Source organism: Exophiala aquamarina (genome assembly GCF_000709125.1).
Source record: "Exophiala aquamarina CBS 119918 chromosome Unknown aczIA-supercont1.29, whole genome shotgun sequence".
Lineage (NCBI taxonomy): Eukaryota > Fungi > Ascomycota > Eurotiomycetes > Chaetothyriales > Herpotrichiellaceae > Exophiala > Exophiala aquamarina.
Window position 1 is genome coordinate 93,151 of NW_013550559.1, and position 27,972 is coordinate 121,122.

Sequence of the window (27,972 nt, forward strand, 5' to 3'; positions counted from 1 at the left end):
AGGAGAGCTATTAGTATTATATATATATACTCTTTTATCTAGATAGCTCGGTTATATTTAACTTCGTTAGTAATCCTATACCTACGTTTTAGGATATAGTCCGACGATTATATATTTCCTTTATTATCTTAGTTAATACTCTAGTACCTACTCTATTAAGGAATCCTACCTTAGTTAGAACTACTTATAGCTCGAATTATAATACTATACTCTAATATAGGTAAGAAGGCTACTAAATAAAATATCTAATTAAATAGTTAGAATACCTAGAAGAAGAAAATACTTAGAAACTAGAAATAAACCTTAACTCGAAACTAGTTATTCGGTATTATTAGGAGAACCTAGGACTTATTTCTAATCTATCGAATCGGTTATAAACTAACTATTAAAAATAAACTCGGATTCGATAAGGGCTAACTTATAGTTAATACCGGTAGACGTCTCTATAGACTTAAAGATACTTAGTACTTCTATTTCGCGACGAAGTATATAGCTAGACTATACCTCTAGTTAAGCTATAGAATCTTAGAGATCGCTATCGAACTCCTCGGCGTTAAGGAGATCCTTCTAGGCTTTTAGTAAAACTTAACGAAGTCGAGCGATCTCGCGGCGTTTCCGGCGGAATTTAGATTAAAACTATTTCTTTTATTCCCTAACTTTTCGGAATTCCTCTACGAAAAAGGTATTATTATAGTTTCTTTAATACCGAAGATATTTAGAGTATTTTACTAACTACTCTTAATTATAATAATAGGTAACGTTATAGTTAATATACTTAGTATCGGCGACTATAGCGGCGTTTTTAGGATCGGAAGATATAGTATTCGTAATTTCGAGGCGACGCGCGTTCTAGTTACGTACGAATTTAGAAGATTAACGGTCCTTCTTAATACCTAAGGGCGATATAGTTAGCTATAGGGAAGAGAAGGCGAGAATTATAACGAAGGAGAAGTAATTATCTTAAGTACGTCGAGGATAACGTAATAAGAAGGAGGAGATAGTATTACGAACTAGGTTATAGATAAGTATTATAATCCGAGCTATAAGTAGTTCTAACTAAGGTAGGGCTCCTTAATAGAGTAGGTACTAGAGTATTAACTAAGATAATAAAGGAAATACTTATTCGTTAGACTATATCCTAAAATATAGGTATAGGATTACTAACGAAGTTAACTACGAACTATATTATCTAGGTAAAGGAGCGTATATATATAATATTCTAAATACTACTTTAATATATTATTATATTACTCTAGTATAATAATATATTAATATATTCTACTAGTTACGTAATATAGCCTCGTTTTCTATCGGCCGACCTTCTAATAATTATCCTATAGAACGCGGGGCGCCTATTCTAGCGACCTTATTCGTAACTCGATTCGTAATACTATCCCCTCCTTCTAGCTACGTTATCCTTAACGTACTTAAGGTAACCGCTTCCCCTCCGTTATAGTTCTTATCTTCTCTTCTTATAGGTATTTATATCGCCCTTAGGTATTAAGAAGAGCCGCCGATCTTCTAAATTCGTTCGTAACTAGAACGCGCGTCGCCTCGAAATTACGAACGCTATATCTTTCGATTCCGAAAACGCCGCTATAATTACCTATACTAAATATATTAACTATAACGTTATCTATTTTTATAATCAAGAGTAGTCGGTAAAATATTCTAAATATCTTTAGTACTAAAGGAACTATAATAGTACCTTTTTCGTAGAGGAATTCCGAAAAGTTAGAGAATAAAAGAAATAGCTAGTTTTAAAGTCTCGTATAAAACGGCGCGAGATTACTCGACTTCGTAGAGTTCTAGCGGAGCTAGAAGAGCGCGATACCGATATCTAGAATTCCTTAGCTAAATTAGAGGACTAGTCTAATTATATACTTCGTCGCGAAATAGAAGTACTAAGTATTTTCGAGTCTATAGAAGTATTCGCTAGTATTAACTACGAGCTAGCCCTTACCGAACTCGAGTTTATTTTTAATAGTTAGTTCGTAACCGATTCGATAGACTAGAAATAAGTCCTAGGTTCCTTTAATAATATCGAGTAACTAGTTTCGGATTAAGATTTATCTCTAGTTCCTAAGTATTTTCTTCTTCTAGATATCCTAACTATTTAATTAGGTATTTTATTTAGTTATCTTCTTATTTATACTAGAGTATAGTTTCTATATTATAATAGAGTTCTTAGGTTTCTTTATCGATATATACTAGTCCTAGTTTAGCTCCGTCTAGTACTTTTTCTAGTAGTAATTTATAGAATACTAAGTATATATTTAGTCCTTCTAGTAATTATAGCTTATAAGAAACTAGTCCTAGTATTTTTCTAATTCGATATAGACTAATTTTCGTATAATCTAGTTTCTTACTTAGTCTCTATATTTTTATATTTTTTATATTAATATAAACTATCTTCTCCTTTCGGAAGTCTAGTTCCTTAGATCTTTTTCTATTTACTATTTTTATAGTTATTTTTAATATTTTATCTAATTTTATTTTTAGTAGAAAGTATAATTTATATAAATTTTCGACTTTTATCCTTACCCTTTCCGCTATAGGTCTATCGCCTAATAGTTCTTTCTGAAAGTCTAGGTATCTTTCGTAATTCGTAAAGAACGGCGATATTTCGGTTACTAATATATTATTATTAAAAGCGAATTAAGCTATTAGTAATAACTCGACCTAATTCCTTTATTAGTAATCTATATAGTATCGTAGGTATTATTCTATCGTTTAATTCGTTCTTTCCGTTTATCTATCTATATTTTATATTTAATTCCTAATAGGTCGGTTAATAACTACTAAAACTATAAATTAAATAGTTTATCTCTATCCGTAATAATAATTTCTAGTGTTCCGTATTATACGAATACTATTCTCGTAACTATATATACTAGTTCTTCTACTATCGATGCTTCTTTATATAGTAGTAAGTAAATATACTTTATTAGTATATCGTTTATTATAAGTATACTATTATATATCGTACCCGTTATAGGCTCTTTCGATAGTAGTAGCTTAACTATAAAGTCTATTACTATCTTAGACTATACCTTATCTATATTCTCCGCTAATTATAGTAGTTCGTATAGTTTATATCTTACGTATTTAGCTTTATAGTATATATCGTAATTCTTAACGTATTCCTCGACGTCTCTTCTTAACCCTTTCTAGGTAAAGTCCCGCGTTACTAGTTCGATTATCTTATTAATACCTAGGTATTCCGTACTTTTATTATTATACCTTACTTATATTATCCTCTATTTTTATTCTAGTATTAGTTCTATTTCTAATATTATAAGTATTCTTATTTTTATTTTTCTATATATTAGGTAATTTCCCTTATTCTCTAGGAGCGCTACTAGCTTCGGCTCTAGCCCTTCTATATAGTTCGTTCTTCGACTAAGGACGTCGGCTATAACGTTCTCTATTCCGCGAATATATATAATTTTAAAATCGTAAGAAGCTAGAGTTTTAGCCTATCTAACTTATCTTCTATTAAGTTCTTTAGTTATCGTTTAATATATTAGATTCTTATAGTCTAAGTATATTTATACTAGATATTTAGCTCCTTCTAGGTATACTCTCTATATTTTTAGGTATTCTACTACTACGAGTAGTTCCTTATCGTAGATATCGTAATTTACCTCGGGTCCGCTTAACTTCCTTAAACAATATACTACTAGATAAAGCTTCCCTTATTCGTCTCTTTACTTAAGGTAGCCTCCTATTACTTTATCTAAGGCGTCTATTTCTATAATTACTTCCTTTTCTAGGTCGAAAATATATAAGATTAGCGCGGTCGTTATTCTCCGCTTTAGCTCTTTAAAGGCGCTCTTATATTTTTCCCCGAAATTAAAGATTATTTCCTTCTTAGTTAAGTTAGTAATTAGTACTACGATTTTCGAGAAGTTCCTTATAAACTTTCGGTAATAATTAATTAATTCGTAGAACGCCTATACTTTCTTAACTATCGTTAGTTCTAGCTATTTATTAATAGCTTAGACTTTTTCTTAGTTCGATACGAGTCCTTCCGAAGATATAATATAGCCTAGAAATCTAATACTATTCTTATAAAATTCGTATTTAGATAGCTTAAGTAGAATTTTATTTTCCTTTAGTTTCTCTATTACTTTCTTTATATACTCTATATATTCTTCGTAAGTCTTTAAGAAGATTAGAATATCGTCGAGATAAATAATAACGAATATATTTAAATATTTTCTTAGAGTATTATTTATAAATTCTTAGAACGTTAATAGTACGTTAGTAAGTCTAAAAGGTATAACTAGGAATTCGTAGACCTCCTATCTTATTCGGAATACCGTTTTCTATTCTTCTTCGATAGCTATTCTAATTAGGTAATAGGCGTCTCTAGTATCTAACGCGGTAAACTATACGGCGCCTAGGAGGCGATCCTATAGTTTATTCTATCGGAAAATAGAATAATAGTCCTTAATAGTTTTATTATTAAGTAGTCTATAGTCGATATATAGTCGTAGTAATCTATCCTTCTTTATTACGAAGAGTATAGTATAGGATATAGATTCGTATTTTCCTACCTTTAGTTAGCTTCTTCTAATTAAGCCCTTTACTTCTAGTTTCTCGATATAATCCTTTAGGAAGTCTTCTTCTTTCTTTAAGAATAAGTTTAACTATTCCTTATAGCGAAGTATTTCTCCTTTTCTTATAGATATCTAGTAATTCTAAGGGTAATATTCTAGAAGCGCTACTTTACCTTCCTTTTCTATAAATAGTTCTTTATATTTTATATATTCCGGAAGTAGCTCTTCGATATTAGTTTAGGCTAATATTCTACTTCTCGGTCGTATCTATATCGCCTTTACGAAGGAAACCTTTAAAGATAATCGATCTTTCGTTTTCGTTCCGTAACTATAATTCGGAAATTCGAGTTTTCTTATTTTCTAGTTTATTTAGGAGTTATATTTTTCTAGCTACTCTATTCCTAGTATAGCGTTATATTTTATCGCTATTATATCTAGGGTTATTCTTTCCTAATAGATTTCTATTAGTAGTTCGACCTATCGTAGTTCTTTTCTTATCTATTCGTCCTCGAATTCTATTAGCGATCCGTCTACTATCGTAAGTCGGTATAGTTCTATCTTCGCCTTTATATAGTCTTTTAACCTTTATACTACGTAGTATAAGATATAATTCCCGTTTACTCCGGAGTCTACTATAAGTCGTATAGGAAGGTTCTATAGAACGGTCGTAAGGACTATATATTCTACTTTACTCCTATTTATCTTATATAAAGTCTAAGGCTATTACCGTAGGTAACCTAGCCTTAATAGGTTATCCCCTTATCGTTTTTTAAATATACGTATAGTCTTAATTCTACTATATAAGTACGTTCGTTATACTCGTTTATCGATTAATATATTATTTTACTAATCGAAATCTAGGGTCGATTAGGACTTATATTCTATAGGTATTAGTATAGCTTAAAATACTATTAGTAGCTTCTTTCCGTATAGCTAAAATAACCGAATAGGTATATCGGGTCCGCTCGTCTATCGATATAAGGTATATCCTCCTTCTTATCTTTCTATATCGTATATAAGTTTCGTATCGTCGGAGCTTCTATTCCCTAGATTTTCTTAGCGTCTTCCTAGTCGAGATTTACTATAATCCGTTTATAGGTTAGCCCTTATACGTAAGCGTATATCGTTAGCGCTTAACTATATCTATAATTCTAGTAGAATAATATATTAATTTCGTTCTATTATTTTTATAGTTTTATTCTAGGATCGTAGTAGACGTAGAAATATCTTTCGGTTTCGCTATTACATCCTATATATTCGTTGTATTTCTAGTACTTTATTATAATCTTAATCTAGTTCCTTATAACTTTAGCTACGTAATATTTTTCTTCTTCTTCTAATAATATTTTAGAGTCTTCTTCTATTTCTTTAGTATTTACTTCTTCCTATTCTTCTTCTTTATTATTTAAATATACTAATCGTACTTATACTCCTCCGATTATTTATACTAGTAGGTCGTATCGTACTACTTTACCTCCTACTATATCGTATAAATAGTAAGAAGCTACTACTAGATATTCTAAGTTATAGTATCCGTTTAGGTTAACTACCCTTCGAGTCGATTATCGTAGTCCGCTAGAGTAGAATATTAATCTTTTAATACCGTCTTTAATACTTACCTAGTAATAGTTAGTAATAAATACTATAAGGTAATATTTCGATACTATTACCTTATTTTTCTCTTCTATTAGTATCGCGTCCTCGGGATAGGTATACGTTATTCTTTACGATCTTATTTTCTTATATTTATTTAACTACTATCGTAATTCTTCTAATTAGTTGTCGTTTTCTCCTTCTCTAAATAGGAAGGGAAATACGTAGCCTACGTAGTCGTACGTATAGCTATTTTCTTTATCCTCGTATTTATCCTAGGTATATTTATAGATTATTATATAGATTCTTTCTTTCTTTAGTTATCCTAGGGGATTATACTATATCCCGGGGTTTTCTACTAGTCCTACTACCTAGTAGTAGGTCCGGATAATTACTAGGTCGAGCTTATTTAGTATAATCTTATCCGCGGGTCCTTTTTCTATTATAGATATATTATAGTAAGGCGGTAGTAGCGTTACCGTCCTTAAGCTAAATAGTCCTTACTTAAGCTAAACTAGCTATCCTTCCGTATAGGTTACTCCTTTACCGAGTCCTTTAAAGGTTATAAAGTAAGCTTCTCCGTTATACGTATTATACGTATATTTAGCTTATAAGAAGTATTCCTAGTCGTTATATTTCTAGATCTATATATATTTTTATTCTCTTCTAGGAGTAGCGCCTAAGTTATAACGATATAGGGTTTCTCCTTCCCTTCTATCCTAGAAATATATATAGAATTCCGTAGAGTTCTTATATTATCGTAATATCTCGTCTATCGATATCTATTCGTCTTCTTCTCGCTAGATTCTTAGTTAATATAGTTCTTCGTCTTTCGTATACGTATAGGTATATTTATATTATTAGTATCCTCGAGTTCGGTACTTATAGATTAACGCCGTTCTAAACGTTTCCTACGTTACTCTTCTATTTAATACTATAACTCCGTTAACTATCTTCTAGAACCTTATTCTAATTATTATATAGTTATCTATATTTATAAATACCGTTTCTTTTTCGAAATCGGCTATTATTATAGCTAGGATTTCCTAAATCCTCTATTTCTATTCTCGAGGTTTTATACTTCCTCTATCTTTATATAGAAACTACTATTTTTCGGTCTTTAAAGCTAAGTAGAGTAGATAGTTATCCTCGTAATAGAAATACTATAATTCTTAAGCGTATTTTACGATATTTCTCCTCGTATTATATATTACTTCGCTCTACTATTCTCTCTTTAGGAGTTCGTCGAACTTTTCTTTTTTCTAAGTCTTACGCTTAGGTTCCTTAGGTTTCTTAGTCTAGTATCTTAACTAGAAATCTTCTTCTAATTACTTAGTATTTAACTTACCTAACCCTCGGGAGTTATTCGATTCCTAGTAGTCCTTCTATACTAGTTTACTCTTACCCTCGGTAGATCTTTAGGTTTCTTTAATAGTATCGGCCTTTTTCGCTATTAAGCCGTCTATACTATCGCTCTATATATTTATTATATATAGTCCTCGAGCGCTCTTTTTCTCTAGGTAATTACGTATATAATATCCGGACTTACTATATTTGTAGTATAGGTTTTCCTTCCTTTATCTTTCCTTTTCTCGATCGCGTCCTCCTATAACCTTTCGTCCTATATTTCGGCTTCTACCTAGGCCTATTCGTCGGATATTATAACGTTCTATAGCGTCTAGGTCTATAGGGTTTTCGTAGTCTCGTAGGCGTTTCGTATTAGCTCGAGGAAAATATCGATACCCCCGATACCCTCGTCTTCCTAAGCTCTTTCCTTAATTATCTTCTATATATAGTTCGTAAAGTCGATTATTAAGTTTAATAGCTTTATCTACTATATCTTTATACGTTTCCGGGCGCTCTATTATTTCCTTCCTAACCTCCTTCTTTAATCTATTATAGAACGTATCCTTAAAGATATTATCGTTCGTATACTCTAGTTCTTTCGCTAGTTTCTTAAATTCCGAATAATAATTAGCTATAGATCTCGTTTATTTAAGGGTATAGATAGTACGAGAGGCTACTACTACCTCGTTAATTATACTATAGATCTATTTAATTATTATTTCGAATTATATAAAGTTCCTAAAGTACGCCTTAGTTTCGTCGTCGGGGTTAGAGGACTCGAGGTAGTCGTCCTATACTAGTTTAAACTAATAGAACGCCGCCCCCTTAAAGTATATTACTACGAATATAACCTTATCCTCTACCCTAGTATACTTAGCTAAATTAAGCTTAAAGGTAGTCTTAAGTTATATAAGGAAGTATCCTAGCTTCTCCCTATTTCTATAGAATAGTTTTACCTTAATACTATCCCGAGATATATTAGTAAGTTCTAGTACGTTAACTATATCTACGTCGGAGTCTTCGTTAGAACTACTATCTTAAACGATATTAGTCTTTAAAGAATTATTTAAGGCTATAAGTAGACGTACGCTAGGTAGTAGGGATCTAAGTCGAGATAATCCTACGTTAGACATCTAATACTAATTAAGTAGTAGTTAAAGTGTTATAATCCGAGCTGTAAGTAGTTCTAACTAAGGGAGGGTTCCTTAATAGAGTGGGTACTAGAGTGTTAACTAAGACGATAAAGGGAATACTTATTCGTTAGACTATATCCTAAAATGTAGGTATAGGATTACTAACGAAGTTAACTACGATCTATCTTTAATATAGGTAGCGGGCGTATATATATAGTGCTAGTAGCTCTCTTAGATCTCGTAGCTCCCTTAGATCTCTTAAGATCCCATGGGATCTAGGGGATCCAGGAGATCCAGCCTCTCCCTAGTCACGTGACTTAGCCTCGTTCTCCATCGGCTAACTTCCCCCCTAAGTAGGTGCCTTGATTCCCTTGGCGACCTTTTAAGTGACCTAGTTCGTAACATATACGCTCCTTTACCTAGATAGTATAGTTCGTAGTTAACTTCGTTAGTAATCCTATACCTATATTTAGGATATAGTTCGACGATTAATATTCCCTTTATTATCCTAGTTAACACTCTTATATCTACTCTATTAAGGAACCCTACCTTAGTTAGAGCTACTTATAGCTCGGATTATAATAATATAGTCCGACGATTAAAGATTCCCTCTATTATCCTAGTTAGATACTCTTATGTCCACTCTATTAAGAAAACCTTACCTTAGTTAGAACTACTTATAGCTCGGATTATTATAAGTAGCGTATAGTAATCGACTATAATATTGTCTTTACGAGTATCGAGACGATATAGTAGGCGAGGCAAGGCATGGAGGCTTTATAGGCGACAACGAGGTCGACATCTCGCTTGCTTACAAGGAATACTACACAGGATGGATAGTTAGACAAGACACTCGCTCCGTATATACATTAATTTAGTATTAATGACGTTGTAGAGTAGATAAATACGATTATATGGACTGGTGGCAAAGTGCGACGCGTGGGTCATTACCCGGGTGGGTCATCAAGATTATCAGACGGGCAGAAAGTTCCGCGCGCCAAATCTATGGCACTTTATCAATCACAATGTGTACTGTAGAATGGTTGGTGCAGCTCTGGACATTCGAGTTCGGTGTCTAACTGGTCGGTAATGACTGGTCCAGGCGCTAAGCCGGTCACCGGCAATCTTCTTGTCCGCTCCGATACATGAATTAATACCCGATTTCTCTCTTTCAGCAAGTAAATGTACTTGTCGGCCATAAATGATCTACGTATGGCTAGATTGATCAAGCCTCCGCAGGTCTCGTGTCTCCGAGGCCCTGCGACACCCGCCACAGTCTTCTACTTTCGGTTTTAGCAAGGGCTATATTTTGATAGGAAATAATGAATACATGCTGGAGGACATTAATGCCAGCTTGACGTGCTATAAACGTTTTATACGTTGTAAATCAGGTCACTTGCGTCTCTGGGAGTCGCATTCTCACTCGAACTAAGCTTTCCATTTGTAAAGCTGTCATCCGACCACCGGACAATCGGGTGGATTGTGGCCCTCAACCAACTTTGAAAACCTTATAATGAACCTTGATTCTGTTCCCCTCTGCAAGGGACATGTGTCCCTTGCACACAAAGCAGGCATCGTTCACCCACGCCAACTGTGGGCTTCGGCTGTAGATCAGTGGCAGAGTATAGTAGTAATGGTCGTCGCCAGTACTCCCATCGCTTGACTGGTTGGCCATGGACGCAAGAAATGAAGGGGTGATAGCGACCTTGCCCATGTAGGCCAAATCCATGTTTAGGCCATCTTCACCTACAGCGTTGACGCGTGCATCAATGGTGATCGTTGCTCCGCTGGGCGGTGCTCTCATCCAGTCCGAGCCATTCACGACTTTCAAAGACAGAGATCCATCAGCAGAGGAGATCGTCCCTTCGATGACTGTGAATACATAGCAAACAAAGTTAGTATTCAGATTCAGTGGATGAACCCCAGGGCTGGGTTGAAGCTGTCAGCACTCACCTTGACCACATGAGATGTTAGTATACTTGGAGGGCCCGGCACCAAAATCCGCCGCCCCGTAAACAATGAGATCGAAGGCATGGGTTAGTTTGGGCGTGGACATAGTTGTAAACGTGATGGGTTTTCGCTGATCCTCTATCAAATCGCTGTTCCTCAAGCGTACGAGTCGCAAGCATGAAGCCAGATGCTTTGCATAATATGTATCGACCTTAGGTCGGCTTCGACTTTGACCCGAGGCGTCCAGGTGCTAGCCGCCCAGAGCATGGAGACACGAATCCCCGAGACACGAATCCCCGAGACACGAATCCCCGAGGAGGATCCTGATTTGCTATGCTCGCTCTGCACAAAAATGACGTTCTGAGAACTTCGGCATCAAGCGGTTGGGATTACTTATTTGCACGCAACCACTGTTCACCGGAAAGGGTGTGCTCGGTATCATGACAAATTCCGTAAGTCATTAGACCAAGGCACCAATGGCACCTGGAGTGAATTGTTCCTCTGGCGTGTGGGGAGAATTCCCCTTCGTTCATGTGGGTTTCGGAGTGGTGAGGATTTCCCCACCAGCTCCCCTCTTTGGGCGTTGCTGGGCATTTGGACGCAACCTGAAGCCAAGAAGGGCCGTACTCCGAGACGTATAAAGTTGCCAAATGCGCCAATCTTCCTTCTCTTTGGGATTTTAACCTTACACGTTGTTTTCTGATCGCGTTCGAGTCTCTTGCGACATGGACGCCCTATTATGCCTAGGATTGTCAGCCACCGAGGTAACAGGACTTCGCCGCTACCAGGGATATGAAGTTGCGCCGACTTGGCAAATATGTCTTAGCCTTTTCATTCTACAGTACTTCAGTCTGAAGTTTTATCGGATTGTCGTGTACCCAACCTGTGTTTCCCCATTGAGGCGGGTACCAGGACCCAAGGTGAGTGATTGTCAGGGTGTTGTTGCAACGATTCAGAGCACATGTCTCACATTGCGCACCTTTGCCCACGACTAATGGTGCCTCACCAACACCTGTGACAGGACGGCCACCCACTCATCGGCCATGCATACAAGTTATTCACAGCTTCACCCACCTCGTTGCAAGTTGCCTGGATGAGAGCAGACCCGAAAGCCACGTTCATCAGATATCTCAGTTTTAGGAATCGTGAGACCCTCATTCTCAACAGCCCTCAAGCACATCGAGAGGTCCTCCAGACCAACTGCTATGCATTCGTCAAGCCGGCGTTCTTGAAGCGCGTCATTGGCGACATGGCTGGGCACGGCATCATGTTCACTGAAGGGGATGCCCACAAGCGGGGTCGACGCCTGCTGGTCGGCCCGTTCTCACATAGAAATATCAAGCGGTTACTTCCAATATTCAATTTCAAGGCGAAGGAGATGGTTTCAGTACTTTCAAAGATTGTTGGGAATGAGTATCAACATGACGTGGAAGGTTGGTGTTCATGGGTATGGTAAGCAGGACTCTTACTGACATGTCTAGTGACTTCATGGCTCAATAAGACAACCCTTGACATTATCGGCATAGCCGTCCTTGGTTATCAGCTCGATGCTCTGACATCCCATTCGGCGTTTTCGGACGCCTATAACACAATGTTCGAATTGACACCCGTAGGCAACATGATAGCGGCCGTCAATGCTATTGTTCCTGTCCGCTCGTGGCTTCCGCTGAAGGCGAATTTCGAGTTCGTCCAAGCTAAGAAGACGGTCCGCACCCTCCTCAGGCAGCACATTCGAAGGCGAAAACAGGAAATTTTGGATGTCAAGCACTCCCTGGACACGGAGAACTCCCACTTGGATCTCCTTTCCCTGATCCTCAAAGAGAAGTCTGAGGGGCTTGCCCAATGGACAGAGGATGAAATCCTTGGAAATGTAAGTAAGGCATCGGTGCCACAACGTCAGGCGCCTGACTCATTCACACCATCACTGTCGGCAAGCGGCTAACAACGACTGCAGTTGATGAACTTTATGGTTGCTGGTAAGTTAAATCTCGAAGTGATAACGACGACATCATAGCGTGGACAGAAAAGTCCACATTTCCTTGCTTTTGCCCCCAGACTGAGCGATCAGTAACTTTCTTCAAGGGCACGAGACCACCGCTGGCGCATGTGCATGGGCTCTTCACGCCCTCTCTTTGAACGGACATATGCAGAAGCGACTTCGGGATGAAATTAACGTGAGCGTCCTGGAGGACACCGACCCAACAGTGGAGCAAATCGATGGTGCCCCTTTCTTGAATAACTTTGTGCTTGAGGTTCTTCGCTTCTACTCACCAGGTATGTTGTTTCACTCGCTCACAAAAGCGTCGGCGACATCGAAGAATACCATGCTAATAAGAGCACGTGAACTTATAGCAATATCTACACCCCGGGAGGCGGCTCGAGACGTTGTTATCTGCGGCCAGTTTCTGCCAAAAGGCACAATTATCGAAATCGTCCCTGCCATATTGGCCATGAACCCGACCGTATGGGGGCCTACCGTCGATCAATTTGATCCTGACCGCTTTGACAATTTGCCCCAGGAAGCCCGAGATCCATATGCCCAGCAGTCTTTCATTTCGGGCCCAAGGGTTTGCATTGGAAAGTCGTTCGCTCTCCTCGAGTTTAGAGCTCTGTTGGTACATTTGGTGAGGAATTTTGAAATTCAGTCGGTAGGAAACCCAGTCGAGTACCTTCGCGGCTCTCCCTCCCTACGTCCAGCTGGAGGTCTACATCTCAAAGTTACAAAGATCTGAAGACTCCCTGTATCATCGTTTAAGAAGATGGCTGAGCGAAGAAAGGCAATTATGATAACCGTGGGGATTTTCTTTTTTATTGTTTTTGCCTTGGGCCATTTTTGAGTCTCTATTGAGTCTTGCTGCGCTCACCATTACTGCTGAAATAAATTGAATATATACAACGTGAAAATTCGTGTCGCTCATGCAGTAATTCCTCTATATGTGTCAGAGTTAGTGAGGGCTATGTCCGGATCGGATTCTGGGAGTTCGGTGGGGGGAAGTTTTGTACCCGTCGACGACCATAGATGCACCAACCATAAAACTGCTCATGGAGGAACATAAAAAGCAGATTGCTTGTGCGATCTCGTCAGGATCAGCAAATCGGTTCAAAGCTACTTTAGCCCGCTCGCCCTCCAATGCTGCGGCGTTGGCCTGCATGGCTTCGGTATTGACAAAGCTTTATTCGGATGGTCAGAGCACATTCCACTAGAGGGCATTCCAGGTGACTTACCCAGGGCATATCGCATTAATACGAACACCGTGCCGCGCATATAGCTTGGCTTCCTTCATTTAACGGGATAGCTTCAGTTTCGTACACCAGAGACGTCGAGGGTTGGTTCCTTACCGCTCTGGTAAGACCGAGAACTCCATGTTTACTGAGCCAGATGTGTTAGCTCAACAAAATCTTGTTGGCCATGAGCCGCAAGGCATTTAGCGAAAACAAACCTTGCAGTGTATGCAACACACGGAACATCAGCAGAGGTTCCGACAAGGCCGTGTGTAGAAGCCATGTTCACGATGACTCCGCGGTCTCGTCTCCCACCAACCCTACAAGATCAAGTCAGCCGTTGTGGTGGATCTTTGAAACGAGAGTTGCAGAGTGCACACCCTGTCGGCGGCGGAATCGATTGTTTTTGCATGTGAACAAGTAGTTCTTTTTGGAGAGCAAATTGGCTGACGAGGTTGACGTTCAGAATGTGTTGCAGTTCGACGGGCGAGAAAGTCAGAGATGAGCCAATGGGGCCGGCAATCCCTACGTTACTGACAGCGTAATCGATGCGTTGGAACCGAGCTACTGCCTCCGCAACAGCTGTTGTCACTGCGTTATGATCGCTCATATCGACTTGGATGAACAAGCATTCTCTTTCACCGGGGACGTCCTTGAGTTTCTGAATCGTGAGTTCACCTCCTTCAGAATCCCTGTCCAACAAGGCAAACTTAGTCACTCCGTGTTTCGCCAGTGCAATGCAGGTGGCACGGCCGATTCCTGTTCGACTCGAGGGGGTGTTTCAGATTAGTACATGTCATTATCTCCCATCTGTTGCCTCGAAAGAGGTCCAATCGATGATGAGCCGGTCTTTGCGTACCTGAGGATGCTCCTGTTACGAGGGCAACACCGGACAGAAGGGAGTCCATGTCGGGAAAATGATATTTTTTACTTCTGCTGGGTGTCACTGGCCCAAAGATCGACCAGATTTATTCAGATGGGCAGGGGCGAAGAAAAAGGATCAAAGTCAGCCTGACTGGGCACACGATAAAATACTGGTCTTGTCGGTCGTTCGCATTGATAGAATATCGTGTCACGCCTAGGATCGAGGATGCCAGTCAAATAGGAGTAAGTGTCTGACACAGAGTGGTAGATAAGGGACGCGCTGCGAAACTGACTAACATTTTGTCAGCCACCTCTTAGGTTTAGTCAGGCATAAAATGCTACTAAATCTTGGGTCAAAAAGAATTCTCTCTGAGTTGCTTTAGCGTAGAGACCACTCTGCTAGACTGGTAGTTTACTAATCTGAGATCTTGCTAAAAGCTCTAAAATTACCTCCCAGAGAGCAGTAATATTTCAATGGACTTTTTGTGTGTCAGCCAAGCCTAATAAATGACGTGACGTCGTCGACGAAATATCGGACACGAACCGCTGGACGATCTGACACTTCAATCCCTGTCCGCCCTGACTTGATCCGCGTTACATACTGTACCACCCTAGCTTTGGCCTGCCATGACATAACGCATTATCTCTTCCCAGCCGATCCAATAAGGCCACTGCAGGCTGGGTGGGCAAGCTTGCCACCCAGTTTCGGGATCTACAATCCGAAAAGGCAAAAACGCCCTGGTAATGTCGGGGGTGTTTACATGCCTCCGAGAACTAAAATCTTCCCGAAACTCCGACTCACGGTCAGCTTGGACCTTTTCACTTCCTAGACACTTCCTTTCTCGGAATATATTATGTACACATTAGTAGCTAGCTTCGAACAGAACTTGAGAGGACAAGTCGACTATCGCCTCCCATAATCATGGACACCAAGAACTTCGAACAACCGCTCGAATCTGACTTGTGGATTCCCAAACCCAAGGACGGTGAGAAATGGGAGACGCACACCATTCACACGCATTACTTCGGATTCTCTGTCCCGGAGGAAAAGATAGGCGTATTCATCTACGTTCGCTATCTACCCGTCTTGGACGTGAACAGTGGTGGTGTCTGCGTTTTCCAAGGCATCGACAATGTGCACTTCCTGGACCTTGAACACATGAACTATCTCAACCATATGCCTTATCCTGTGAAGGACAGAAACACGATTAGTGTCGCGAATGGAATAACTTTAGACTTCATAGAGCCCGGTCGAAAAGTTCGTCTCACGTATAAAAGCAAGGACGAAAAAGTACACTTTGACGTGTTGCAAACAGCTGTCTCGCCGTTGTTCGCACGTGCTCATGTTATGCCTGGAGAGGAGGAGGATGGCAAAAAGGAGCTCACTCCTGGAGGAACTGAACAATTTATGCACTGCACAGGTGATTTAACTCTGTATGGAAAGACTTACAAGGTTGACTGTTACCCTGCCCGGGACCGATCCTGGAGACAAGTCCGCACCGAGGACGAGCAGAATGCGCCTCCATTTGGGTGGACGCCGATGTACTTTGGGCCGGATTTGTGCTTCAACTACTCTGGCTGGGAGGATCCCGATAAACACCCCATCTGGAAGGGCGTCTACCCAGTCGAAGAAAAGTCACCGTTCCTATTCGCTTGGTTGTTAGTTGATGGTAAATTGCGACACGCGAAGCGGGTTTCGCGCGAGGTGACCCGTTACCACCCAACGCTATTCTCGGCTATGGAACAGAATATTGAAGTTGAGGATGACCAGGGAGCAATCTGGCGTTTCAAGGGCGAGGCTATTGCAATGGCACAACTGCCATCTTGGCCCAACTTTCAGATTTTTGATAGTGTCTACAAATGGACCGATGAGAAGGGGCGGGTGACACATTGCGCTTTTCAAGAGGCTTGGTGGGCAAGGTTTCATCGTTACCGACATGGAAAGACCTGGGAACACATAGGGCTCGGCAAGCAAGAATAATAGCCTGATACGCTAGACGCCCCCTCTTTCCTACCTATGTCGCGGCTTCGGCCGCTCAGTTGGTGTGGAGAGCCCATAGAATCGGGGTTAGGGAGATTATAGAACAACTGGTCTCTCAAGGTTGTTTAAAGTGGTACTTGTGCAATGCAGAGGCTGATGTTATAGAGCTCTCTATGCTATTTCGAGTGCGTTTCCACCGGCTCATTTGATCCAGCTACGGACCGAAAGAAAGTGATTCTACCACCTCATCATTTCTGCTTTTATCGCGGGCGTGAAACCCCTCCTACTTGAAGCAGAAATGGTTAAAACAAAAACTTCGAATCTGGCAAACAGACCGCTGATTCTGTGTTTTAATTTTGGGGTACTTTTTTGAAGCGTCCAAGTACTCTGTCCAGTTTTCAATGAGCTGTCGTTTGATAATCTCCACGACGAGCGATCCTGACTGGACGAGTCAAATTGCACACGATCCTCTCCAAACCGCTGTAGTCACAAGGGCTGGCTATGTACTTGAGGACGAAATGATGACAAGTGCTTGGAGTCCAATTATAAATGATGGCTCTCGATGTCTCGACAGGCGAGTATGGTGGTGCTATCTCATACACCATCAGCTTATATAGCCCGTGGACTTAATCTACATGAGATTCTGAGTCGTCTCCGAATGAACGGTGGTTCAGGTCTGTGCAAAGGGACGAGACGCGCAATATCAGGCGCTGCTCAAGCTGACAGGTCCCCTTCCCGATCCAGAACATAAGTTCCACGAGGGCGTCCTTTCCAGATCCTCGGCTGGCAATCATGGAAGCTGGCCATCACTTGAAGGAATGCTTCGAAAACAGAGATCCCGCCTCAAGCGTCACCATGGAAACAAACCTGAAGGTGTGTAAGACAAATTCAAATCACTCAAGAAAGCTCTTCATTCGGCATACGATTGCCGTCAGCCACCAAAATGCACACACAGACCTTGTGCACACTTTTCCGCTGCCTATTAGCCCCATCTTGTGTAGATTGCCGCTTTACAGAGACTCCAGTTTCGCTAACTGCAACTCGGACTCAAATCCGTATAGATTGTGCTCTATGGGGTTCTTCCTTGGACGTCTGCTGTGCTCAACTCCTACGAGAAGACACCTGCAGGCTATCCCATCTTGAAGACCAACATGCGGCTGCATAAGTCGAAGCGAAAGTAGGTGGATGATTATCCCATGCGCGCTTCCATGAAAACTTGTTCGCTCCATGAGCCATCTTCCATCTGAGTTGTTCTGCCCACCTAAGGCTGTCACTGATGGAGTTTCTCCCACCACGGGATGGGTTGACTCGTGTTGCTCCGCTCCTGCTGTCCATTAGGTGGATATTTATACTCCTGTAGCTGCCAATGCTTGCTTGAAAGCATCCCTGCAGACTATGGTAGGCCTTTGTAGCATGCTCGGGTTTCAATGTAGCATTTTCAGTTCGCAAAAAGGCGTCCAGTTTGTGTCTCGCGCGATAAACAAGACTGAACACCACATTGCAGTGGCACCTAGCTATACCTAGAGATAAAGTGTGTAGGTTTAGCACCACCTTTCTACGATTTCACCCACCCACTTCCCTTGTACACCTTCCCCCCTCTCTGTTACTAGGCTGCTGCATTTAGATTTATATATAGCTCTAGCCGGCGCCCTGGTATGCTCCAACACAGTCTGCGGCCATAGTTGTCACTACATCTTGGCTGCTTCCTGACTTCCCTCGGCTTCTTTCAAGTTCTCCTGGTTAGAAGCCGGCTCTAGAGTGCCTGGGCGTGCCAAAAATCGAAGAAAGTATCACCGATCAAGAACAAAAATGGTGTATGACGAGTAATCTAATCACTAAAAGTCTGGCGAATTCCAAGTCTTAGTGACACAACGGAGTGTACGAGTAAATGACCGTTCGACAAATCAGCTAAAGAACCCCGTACAGGACTCTCCTCGCCCTTAGGCCCTCTGTGATAGTTGCGTTGGACTCAGCTCACAGCTTTCCGGCCTGAGTCGGAATGAATCAAAAGCAATTCATGAGTGAGCCAAGGACTTGGGAACCATGCGGTAAATACGCACAGGGGAGAACATGACTGGTCGGAGTGCAGTACAGTTGATTAGTCCGCATTATCGAGTCCATCCTCCGGACTGACGATTAGACTAGATTCATTATTGTGTAGCCTCGTGAATCCTCGATTTAATCTTGTAAAACTGATCTCCTTTCCCGCCATAATCTTTCTTTCGATAAATATCCAGAAGAAGTCCCCGGACTCGGAGTAGAGGCTCCAGACTCTCGAGGCCATGCATCCAAGATTCGGAGCCACGGGGCCACGACTCTTATGGCGCCGAGGAAGAAAATAATGACAGTGCTAGATTCGGCGACTATAGGAGCCCTTTCTCTAACAGTCATAGCCCGTCGCCAGCAGATTTTAGATTTCTTCGTTCGGCCTGGCAGGTCGAGTTTAGCTAGCGACTTTTGCGTCCTCGAACTTGCGCCTAGTGAGTAGCCTCCGAAACGCTGAGAACGCTAAAGTTGCCACTACGTGTATCGGGAAAACAGTCCGGTATTTTTACTCGGAGTGTTTTACAGCTGAGATGTGCGGGGCCCCGCAGCAGGTCGGTTCCAAACTATTGGGATCCTTGGCACAGCCTCTAAAAGGCAACACAAATCAAATTCACCAGGACTCATAAATGTGCTGCTCCTCAGACTCTCGGCCTGTCTCGTCCACCCTGCTCACTTTTAGCAATCTGCACGTTCGCTTCTTTCTTACCCTCACAATGTCGTCCTTAGAGGAGAAACCTCAGCCAAAGACAATGCCAGTTAATGCAATCACTCAATACGTAGAAAATGTCGCTACTCTAAATTCCAATGTCGACCAGCTCCCCAGAGGCTATTTCAAGAGCCCCCTGTTCATCGGCACGTATTTAGTGAGATCTCCTTCCAATCTTGGCGTCTAAAATCCCGTTTCGTAGCTGACTTGGAATCTACTGCAGGCTTGTGGACTCAGCTTACTCTGTGGAGCTGGGACATTTTCCTTGATCGCGCCGCTTCTGTCCTCGATCAATCGGGATATTGGCCCAAGTCCCAATTACGTATGGATCAGTCTTGCCTACCAGCTCTTATTGGGCGTCGGATGTACGTGCGACGAATGAAGAGGTATCTGATGTGACCTCAAACTGACTCTGTCCAGGCACACTGGTTGGTAGGGTTACTGACTTGTTCGGCCGTCGTTGGGTCTTCGTTGGCGGCTCATTTCTTGCTGTGATTGGGAATATCATCTGTGCAACAGCACCTGCCATTGGGGCATTGGTGGCAGGCATGACTATCGTTGGTGCAGGTACGTAGTGGCAGCATCCCAGCCTACCCGTGGCTAATAAGTTCAGCGACCGCGACACAGTTGTCTTTTGTCTTTGTACTGGGTGAACTCGTTCCCATGAAGCACAGGTACCTAGCCAATGCAGGACTCTACTTCATGTCAATTCCCTTTGCAGCATTTGGGCCTGCCATCAGCCTCAGCCTGGTGAACGACGCTGGTAGGGGCTGGAGATGGGTCTACTACATTCTCATCATTGTGAACGGCGTAACGACGGCTTTGTGGTTCTTCTTCTACCACCCTCCTACCTTCCATATGCTTAATAGGAACGCACGTGCGAAGAGAATGCTCAAAGATTTCGATTATGTCGGCTTCATCCTCTTCTCAGGTGGTCTAGCGACTATGCTTTTGGGGCTCTCCTGGGGCGGAGGCGTATATCGTAAGGCTCCAGTACTGATGTACACATCCACGGACGCTAACTTTAGATCCTATAGCATGGAAATCTGCTCATGTTATAGCCACCCTTGTAGTGGGAGGGGTCTCTTCTGTTGCATTCGTCCTCTATGAGGTGTATGCTCACCTCGAGCAACCATATGTTCCGATGCATCTGTTCAAAAACGCCGGGTGGGTCGCAGCAACTGTCGTGGTCTGCGTTGGAGCTATGGTCTACTATGCCTTCAGGTAAGTGTATTCTTGCCGGGTTTTCCGTTTAGAAATATTGACTAATTGATGGCTACAGTATCATTTGGCCGTTGATGGTTGTCAATTTATATGCTCCCAAGGCCTCTATTGTGGGATTGGTCAGCTGTGTTGTTAGTGGAATGGTGGTTGCCGCCGCTCTTGCAGGACTCGGAACAATTGGCCTCTTCAAGCAAACCAGATACTATCTTGCCATCAATTCGCTCATCGGCACTGCGCTACTTGCCGCCGTGTCAGTTGCGACTCAGCACAATGAATCAAGTGTTTTGGGACTGTTGATTCCTGGCATCTTTTTCATTGGTATTGCAGAAGCTGTTAGTTTGACGATGACTGGCATCGTTGTTAAGAATCAGGACGAAATTGGCACTGCCGTTGGTTTGTCCGCTTCATTGAGATCGTTGGCTGGAACCCTCGCGGCCTCGATCTACACTACAATTTTGACCAACCGACTCACGGAGACGATACCTGCCGAAGTCGCACCCGCAGCCATAGGAGCCGGGTTCCCTGAATCGTCTCTCCCTGATCTAATTGGTATACTGAGCGGTCTTATCAACCCTGACCAAGTTCCCGATGTTACCCCCGATATTTTGGCAGTGGCGACGGATGCCTACCGCACCGCCTTCTCCAAATCCATCAAAACCGTGTTTTTAGTCACTATTGCGTTCGGAGTCTTGTCCGTTGTTGCTAGCATGTTCTGTCCCAATAGGGATGATGCACTGAACGACCTGGTGATGAAGACTCTACACCGTCCGAAAGAAGAGAAAGGCCTGGAGAACGCCTTAAGAGTGGAGGAAGAGGCAAATAATTAGTGATAATTCGGCTTTAGTACCTGCGATTGGATAGTGAGAAGGGGTTTACATCGATCTGATGCCCCGTGAATTTGATCTACAACGGGTGGACCATATATCGACGGATTGCAAGCCATCTTATTCAACAGTACCGCCGTCCTGAACATTTGAAACGCGGCCCTTCACGGATATTCTCCTTAATTATAGTATCTCTGGGATGTAGCTCGTGAAAAGACGTTCGTTGTTTATAATTTGCCATTATGATCTAAACAAATCATTTACTAGAGACCATGCTCGAACTACTGTGTCCGTACTCTTCACTAGCTCATCGATGGCCCCATACATTGACATTGGGAAACTACCTTGATGCTCTGTAACTCCATCTTTGATAGTCGGATTGTGAAACCGCCTTGCGTGCGTTCTATCGTTTTTCGAGCACTGAAGAGTTATGGTTACAGCAGGAAGTCTGCCCAGCGCAGGCGTCGGTGGCTTCACATGGAGCCACGCGTACAGCAAATAATTTGAGAAAACGATCCCGGTTCCTCGAAATGTTTCTTAGTTGATTCCTCGCCCTAGATATTAGAATTCATCCAACTGGTGGCCTCCATGCCTTCCAGTATGAGGAGACGTCTAAGCCTATCGTACGCAGCTGAGATACTTGCCAAAAAAATTTCCTATTCAAAACTAAGTGGTGTCGTTGTCTGTCCACTTCTGCTACCTGCGATAAAGTAATTAGGTGCGAAGGGGTTGTTACGACATCAATTCTTCAAGTAATTTCGATCTACGACAAGGCTCATTGCGGTGTCATCTCACTTAAAAAATTGATTCTACTTTCCGTGCCCTTCCGCTACTTCGAGAGTGTTGCTATGATCTGACCTATACCAAATCTTATCTCGTCGAAGTTCCTGAGGTCCGAGTCCACACATAATTCATGATCGTATTGCGTAGTCGAAGCCGATAGTTAATCACGTTCCTATGTTCGCAGGATGCTCTTTGACAATCTTGAAAGCGTTTAAAGCACGTTCCGGGCTGTTTCCTGCGGGGTAGTGAAGTTAGAAACGCAGTGCTGCCCAACGTGTGCTATTTTAATGATTTGTGTGTATTTCCGAGGTCTTCCACATCGTAGTACTGGGAGGACATCCTCGTCAATCCCAACTGAGTATCTGTCGTAGGATGATCTCCTCTTCCTCCGGTCAAATTTCGAGAATAGGGCATTGATGCGAGCAGGCTCACCCATTGATTTTCAACTTAGCATCGTATGGTCAGTCTTGTGGATTCTTGCAGCTTTCCAAAGACTCAAATTTTAGTCCTGTTCAATAGCTCCGATCGCAAGCATTAGCCATGTTACTTATGGTTTAGTAGGCGTTGCCTATCGGCGGAAGCAGCTGTTCACCGTGTTCGTTGACTCCTGCGTTCGCGATAACGAAGTCGATGCCCTTGCCGAAGGTCTTCAGCGCAGTTTCAAACAATTGGATGAGACTCTGCCAGTTCAATATATTGCATTCTTGATAATCCACATTTCTATTGGACAACAGGGCATAATCGTCTGCTGGCACTCCCTGCAGATCACCCACGATGACATTACAGTTCAGTGATGCCAGAAGTTTGATCGTGGCGAGACCGATCCCAGAACATCCACCGGTGACGATTGCAGTCTTGTTGGCCGGACCCTCAAATGTAGCCTCGCCGATTTGAATCGAGTAGGAACCAGACATTTGTGCCAGATTTTCAGTACGATCGTGGAGGCGATTGAGTCCTTCGACAATCTTCGTTGATGTTCGTCCACTGGGACTCATATCGTGGTCGAGCTGGTTGGTTTTCTCCGCACTAAGATTGGGCCGGAGGGGGCCTCGGGACTTGTCGGCACCCAGAGTTTTGACCTATTAATCATCGGATCGTAAACAACGCAAATCACGGTTTATGTAATCTACCCATGTCACTATGCGCCACGGATGTCCACCTTGCTTTAGGAAGGCTAGCATGGAAATGAGGAGTCGACCATAGGTATTTCGGACCGAAACTACCGGGATATCGAACAAGCGGGATGCTAGGGCGTGCTTGAGATGAAGCATAAGATTCGAAACCTCGTCGCAATCTCGAGTAGTCAGACCCCCAAGACCGACTGTGCTCGTATTGTCCCTGTCATCCCCGTTAGGTTGCATTTTATTCAATATGCCTGCGTCCGATGCGGGGAAGCCGAACATCATCGTGGTTGGCGCTGGCTACGCTGGGCTGACGGCAGCGATCGAATGCGTTAGACATGGCATGCATGTCACAATCTTTGAATCAACATCTAAGCTCACTCTGCAAGGTGTGTGTATCTTCATCATCATTTCGTTCTCTCTGCCATGAGTGGGAATCAAGCTTACACCAAACAATAGGTGACATCATCCAGCTAGCAGCCAACTCGACCAGGGTGCTCGCGAAATGGGGAGATGTGTTAGCAGACATTCGTGCAGAGTCTTCGCTTCCGAAACAGATGCAATGCCACAACTCCAACGGCGAGCTTCTCATCGCTCAGGACCTACCACCGGATTTTGATGGTGCGCCAAATGTCTACACTAACCGCGGTCGAACGCAGAGGATCATGTATGAGTACGCAGCCTCCCTGGGAATCGAAGTCAAGTTTAACCATCGCGTGGTTGATTTCTTCGAAGACGAAGATGGAGCCGGTGTCGTCGTGGACGATAAGAAGTTCACGGCAGATGCTGTTCTCGTGGGCGATGGCGTCCACAGCAGAGCCCGAAGAGTGATTACAGGAAAGATAGAGTCGGCTAAGACGAGTGGCTTTGCTGTTTATCGATCTTGGTTTTCGTTAGATGCCCTCAAGAATGAGCCAATACTGGATGGTATTGTCAACTCCAAGGAAGACTTGTTCCTGGTTTGGATTGGTCCCAACACACATGCGATCGTTTTGACAAATGTAAACCTCAGGTCTCTGGTCTGCTTCTGTACCCACAAGGTAGTTACATTTATCTCATCAAGCAGTCTTCCACTGTGCCCGCAGCAGTTGAGTTGTATTCAAAATTATGATGTTACTAACTTTCTTCAACTCTAGGACGAATACGAGGTCATGGAATCCTGGAGCTTTCCTGGCAAGGTTAAGGATATGCTTGCAGCCGTTGATGGTTGGGATGAACGCCTTCGAGCCGTGATTAGGAACGTGCCACCGGAGGCGATCATTGACTGGAAGCTGCTATGGAGAGACCCAGCTCAGGTCTGGGTGTCAAAGCTCGGAAGAATGGCTCTCATTGGAGATTCAGCGCACCCTCATCTGCCAACTTCAGGTCAAGGAGCGGCACAGGCTATCGAGGATGGAGCCACAATTGGAGCATTGCTTGGTCGATCTGGGAAGGAAAAGCTACCGCAAGCGCTGCAAGCGTACCAGAAACTCCGGTAAGCTTCGCAGGCTCGCCGCATCTCTTGGTTGCTCATGGCAGAAACCAGATACTGACTGTATTGAAGTTACTATCGTACTGCCCTCACTCAGCGCATGGGGTGGGAGCTGCGACACTTCTGGCATAAAACCGACTGGGACCTGGTTGCGGCCCAACCTGAATTGCTCCAGATGCCCCAACCTCAATGGCTTTTCGGTGGAGACGCTGAAAAGCTGGTCGGTGAAAGTTACGACGAGGTCATGAAAGCTGTGGAGGAAGGTACGGATTTCAGGCCCGATAACCTGCCAAAAGCCTACGTGCACGAAGACTGGACTGTCGAGAGTATGATGGCCTTAGAGAAAGAACAAGCCAAGGCCTATGCTTCAGCCAGGGCATAAATTGGCGGGAAATAATAGAAGTTGCGCACTCAGTCTCATCCTCGCTATCCTGTGCCCTAGCCGCTTGTTAATGCCAGTGCTCTAACTCGAGGATACGTCTCGTGGGCTCTACTCGGAAGCTTCCTCTTCCAAATAAGCACGGTGTCAACCATATTGTATTTCTATTTCGCTGCAGCCTGGGAAATGCCAGAACAGCCAACTGTCTAGCTAAAAGCGAAGGCTGTTACCTAGTTGCTCACTCATAGGCCAATAGACTTAGCAAATGCAGCGTTATCAGAGGTACGGTCTATATCGTCCGAATGCTCGATTTCGCAGCGGGGACCGGACTCGATTCCCCTGATTTCAATAGATTCGCTCTAGGTTTTGGGATGGACTTGATTCTACAAAGGTACTCAACGGTCTGTATTCGGGATTAGGGACTACCGGACTATACTCCTAAACAGCGCTGAGCGAGGCTAACGGTAACAATGATATCAACGGGCCGTCACAAGGCTCATGTTAGCATTCAAAGTCTACGTGACACATTCCACTCGCTGTCCTGTGCAGGTTGTCAGTCTCCATTGGTTGAGACAAAGAACCTACCTCAATCAAGTGGGTACGTCGTTGACTAGAGCACACGACCATCTCATGTCCGCGTGCTCGTTCATTCCCAAGAATATGGGTCGTCATGCACAGTTTGATGATGGTTTCCAACCACGGAGTAGTCATCCAGTAGCCAGACAATACGAAACGCAAATTCATGCATCTTTGTGGTATCGGCGTATCGGAGATTCGTTTTCCGGAATTGGTCATTGAAACAATGTCCGAGCAAGGCTCTTCCGGGGTGCGGAATGTCGGCGCAGTGCTAGCTCGTCTTTTCACCATGGGGAAAGATCCGAGCATTCATGGAGTCAGGTTGCTACACGATCCACACGGCTCGTGCCTCTTTGCGTCTTACGGGGTTGAACTTCTCGTCGAAGGGATATCCGACAATCTGATCCATCTCGATACTACGATTCTAACTCTCATCGCTAGTGCAAGAAGCGCCTCAACCACAACTATCGTAGATCCCAAGTTCCAATGAAACTAAACACAACATCGCAATACGCTGCTTTAATTGAGCATGCGCTCAGGGATAAGGTAGAGCCGGAGGTGCAGACTTCGGAGGCCAGGGAAGCCATTGACCTGATACGCTTGACGTTGAAAGAACTATGCAAACGTGAGGGACCGGCGAAAGACATTCTGCGACGGTACATTAACGACGGCAACGCACTTTATTCCGAGATAGGCGACCATCTTGCTGACCATCAGCCCAACGGCATCGGATCGTCCTCAGACGGGCTAGAAGACCATGACTTTGATAGCCTTGCTCAAAAATGGGATGCACTGACCGAGAAAATGGTGGTTGCGTGCACTCGCTTGACCCAGTCAACCAAGCTGGCCCAGGATCATATCGAGCTGTATCTGCGCAAAGCTGCTGAGTGGGAATATGGCTATCTCAATGAGATAGAACAGCTTGAGCTCGAACAAAAGCCAAACCTAGTAACGTCACCGCCTGGTACCATTCGAACCATCACCAAGGATTTCCTGCAAAACTTCTTGAATTCCGTTCGCGGTCCGTTGACCGTACTCTCACTGGCACCGGTTGCTGGAGGCTACTCGAACCAGACCTTTCTATGCACCGTTGAGCATGAGAGTGGGAATTTCGAGCACTTGGCGGTGCGCAAGAGCAATCCTCGAGTCATTGCACCATTCTTGGATCTTAACCAGGAGTTCATCTTGCTGGAAGCGCTAGTCCAGGCAGGCTATCCAGTTCCGCGACCCATTGACCTTGGGCATCATGTTGACGGTATTGACGATACCTTCTACACGATGGAGAAGCTTAATGGGCGCCTTGCTGGCAGTTTCTTTGACTACGAGGCCAGCAAGTTGTCGAAGCCTGTACTTTTGAACCTTGCCGACCTGCTGGCACGTTTGCATCAGATCCCGTTGAATGCATTCGACCCTCTCATTAAGATATGCCGTGCTGAAGCGGTGAAGCACGAGACCGTTGAGGACTGCTGTCGACGCAACCTCAAGAACCTGCGCGAACACATGGAGAAGTTCGAGCATCTGTCCTCACCATACGTGATCTGGATGCTGAACTGGCTCGAACACAACATCCCCACAGACAAACGGCGGCCGGTAATGACACACGGCGATTTCAACGTTCACAATGTCCTGGCGGACTCCGATGACAAGATCACCGGGGTTCTGGACTGGGAGTGCGCGGAATTTGGGGCTCCAGAGCAGGACTTAGCCTACATGAAAGCCAATGTCTCCGCGCACATGAATTGGGACGAATTTATCCAGCAGTATCGTGCCAGCGGTGGGAGTGAGGTGAGTTCCCAATGCATGACGTTCTGTTACGGCTACACTGCCCTGCGTGTGGCCATTGCCCTGCTACGCAAGAACTGGGATATTCAACAATACAATACGGATGACCTGCGTTTCGTCCTTATTCAATTCAAGTTCACACATGGCATGTTCAAGTTAGGTCTGGATAGCATTTCTTCTCCTGGGACGATCATCAATAACGACAGTTTATGAAGTTATAACCCCAACTTTGGATCGCAGCGCGGGCGACTTATCTAGCAGCTGAGATGGTCCCGCAACCTGAGATGATAGACACACTCCGGCTCAGCGAATGGTGTAGTGTTTGAGGCGAATGACGATTGGTACTAGCTGTATATAGTCATGGGTATAGAATACAAAATACCACTTTCTTTGCGATCTACAATA

General features: G+C 43.4%; 7 protein-coding genes across 7 annotated transcripts; 5 read left to right on the forward strand and 2 right to left on the reverse strand.

The window, feature by feature from the left end:
- Nucleotides 1-11,313: 11,313 nt before the first annotated feature.
- Nucleotides 11,314-13,320, forward strand: A1O9_12865 (uncharacterized protein; the record flags this gene model as incomplete). Its single annotated transcript, XM_013398219.1, has 5 exons — nucleotides 11,314-11,508; nucleotides 11,610-12,021; nucleotides 12,070-12,462; nucleotides 12,650-12,862; nucleotides 12,941-13,320. 5 exons carry the CDS (start codon nucleotides 11,314-11,316, stop codon nucleotides 13,318-13,320), a joined length of 1,593 nt encoding a protein of 530 aa, XP_013253673.1.
- An 818-nt stretch (nucleotides 13,321-14,138) lies between these two features.
- A1O9_12866 (uncharacterized protein) lies at nucleotides 14,139-14,718 on the reverse strand (the record flags this gene model as incomplete). Its single annotated transcript, XM_013398220.1, has 2 exons — nucleotides 14,139-14,569; nucleotides 14,670-14,718. The coding sequence occupies 2 exons, from the start codon at nucleotides 14,716-14,718 to the stop codon at nucleotides 14,139-14,141; spliced, it is 480 nt and encodes a 159-aa protein (XP_013253674.1).
- An 878-nt stretch (nucleotides 14,719-15,596) lies between these two features.
- On the forward strand, nucleotides 15,597-16,655 carry A1O9_12867 (uncharacterized protein; the record flags this gene model as incomplete). The annotated part of the gene is made up of 1 exon (XM_013398221.1): nucleotides 15,597-16,655. One exon carries the CDS (start codon nucleotides 15,597-15,599, stop codon nucleotides 16,653-16,655), a length of 1,059 nt encoding a protein of 352 aa, XP_013253675.1.
- A 2,759-nt stretch (nucleotides 16,656-19,414) lies between these two features.
- A1O9_12868 (uncharacterized protein) lies at nucleotides 19,415-21,458 on the forward strand (the record flags this gene model as incomplete). Its single annotated transcript, XM_013398222.1, has 6 exons — nucleotides 19,415-19,564; nucleotides 19,631-19,772; nucleotides 19,828-19,974; nucleotides 20,021-20,389; nucleotides 20,445-20,631; nucleotides 20,690-21,458. The coding sequence occupies 6 exons, from the start codon at nucleotides 19,415-19,417 to the stop codon at nucleotides 21,456-21,458; spliced, it is 1,764 nt and encodes a 587-aa protein (XP_013253676.1).
- A 1,334-nt stretch (nucleotides 21,459-22,792) lies between these two features.
- Nucleotides 22,793-23,599, reverse strand: A1O9_12869 (uncharacterized protein; the record flags this gene model as incomplete). Its single annotated transcript, XM_013398223.1, has 2 exons — nucleotides 22,793-23,317; nucleotides 23,369-23,599. 2 exons carry the CDS (start codon nucleotides 23,597-23,599, stop codon nucleotides 22,793-22,795), a joined length of 756 nt encoding a protein of 251 aa, XP_013253677.1.
- A 10-nt stretch (nucleotides 23,600-23,609) lies between these two features.
- A1O9_12870 (uncharacterized protein) lies at nucleotides 23,610-25,164 on the forward strand (the record flags this gene model as incomplete). Its single annotated transcript, XM_013398224.1, has 4 exons — nucleotides 23,610-23,748; nucleotides 23,819-24,399; nucleotides 24,496-24,833; nucleotides 24,903-25,164. Coding segments are annotated over 4 exons (1,320 nt in total), but the record flags the coding sequence as incomplete, so codon positions are not given.
- A 1,107-nt stretch (nucleotides 25,165-26,271) lies between these two features.
- A1O9_12871 (uncharacterized protein) lies at nucleotides 26,272-27,780 on the forward strand (the record flags this gene model as incomplete). The annotated part of the gene is made up of 1 exon (XM_013398225.1): nucleotides 26,272-27,780. The coding sequence occupies one exon, from the start codon at nucleotides 26,272-26,274 to the stop codon at nucleotides 27,778-27,780; it is 1,509 nt and encodes a 502-aa protein (XP_013253679.1).
- Between the last annotated feature and the right edge of the window lie 192 nt (nucleotides 27,781-27,972).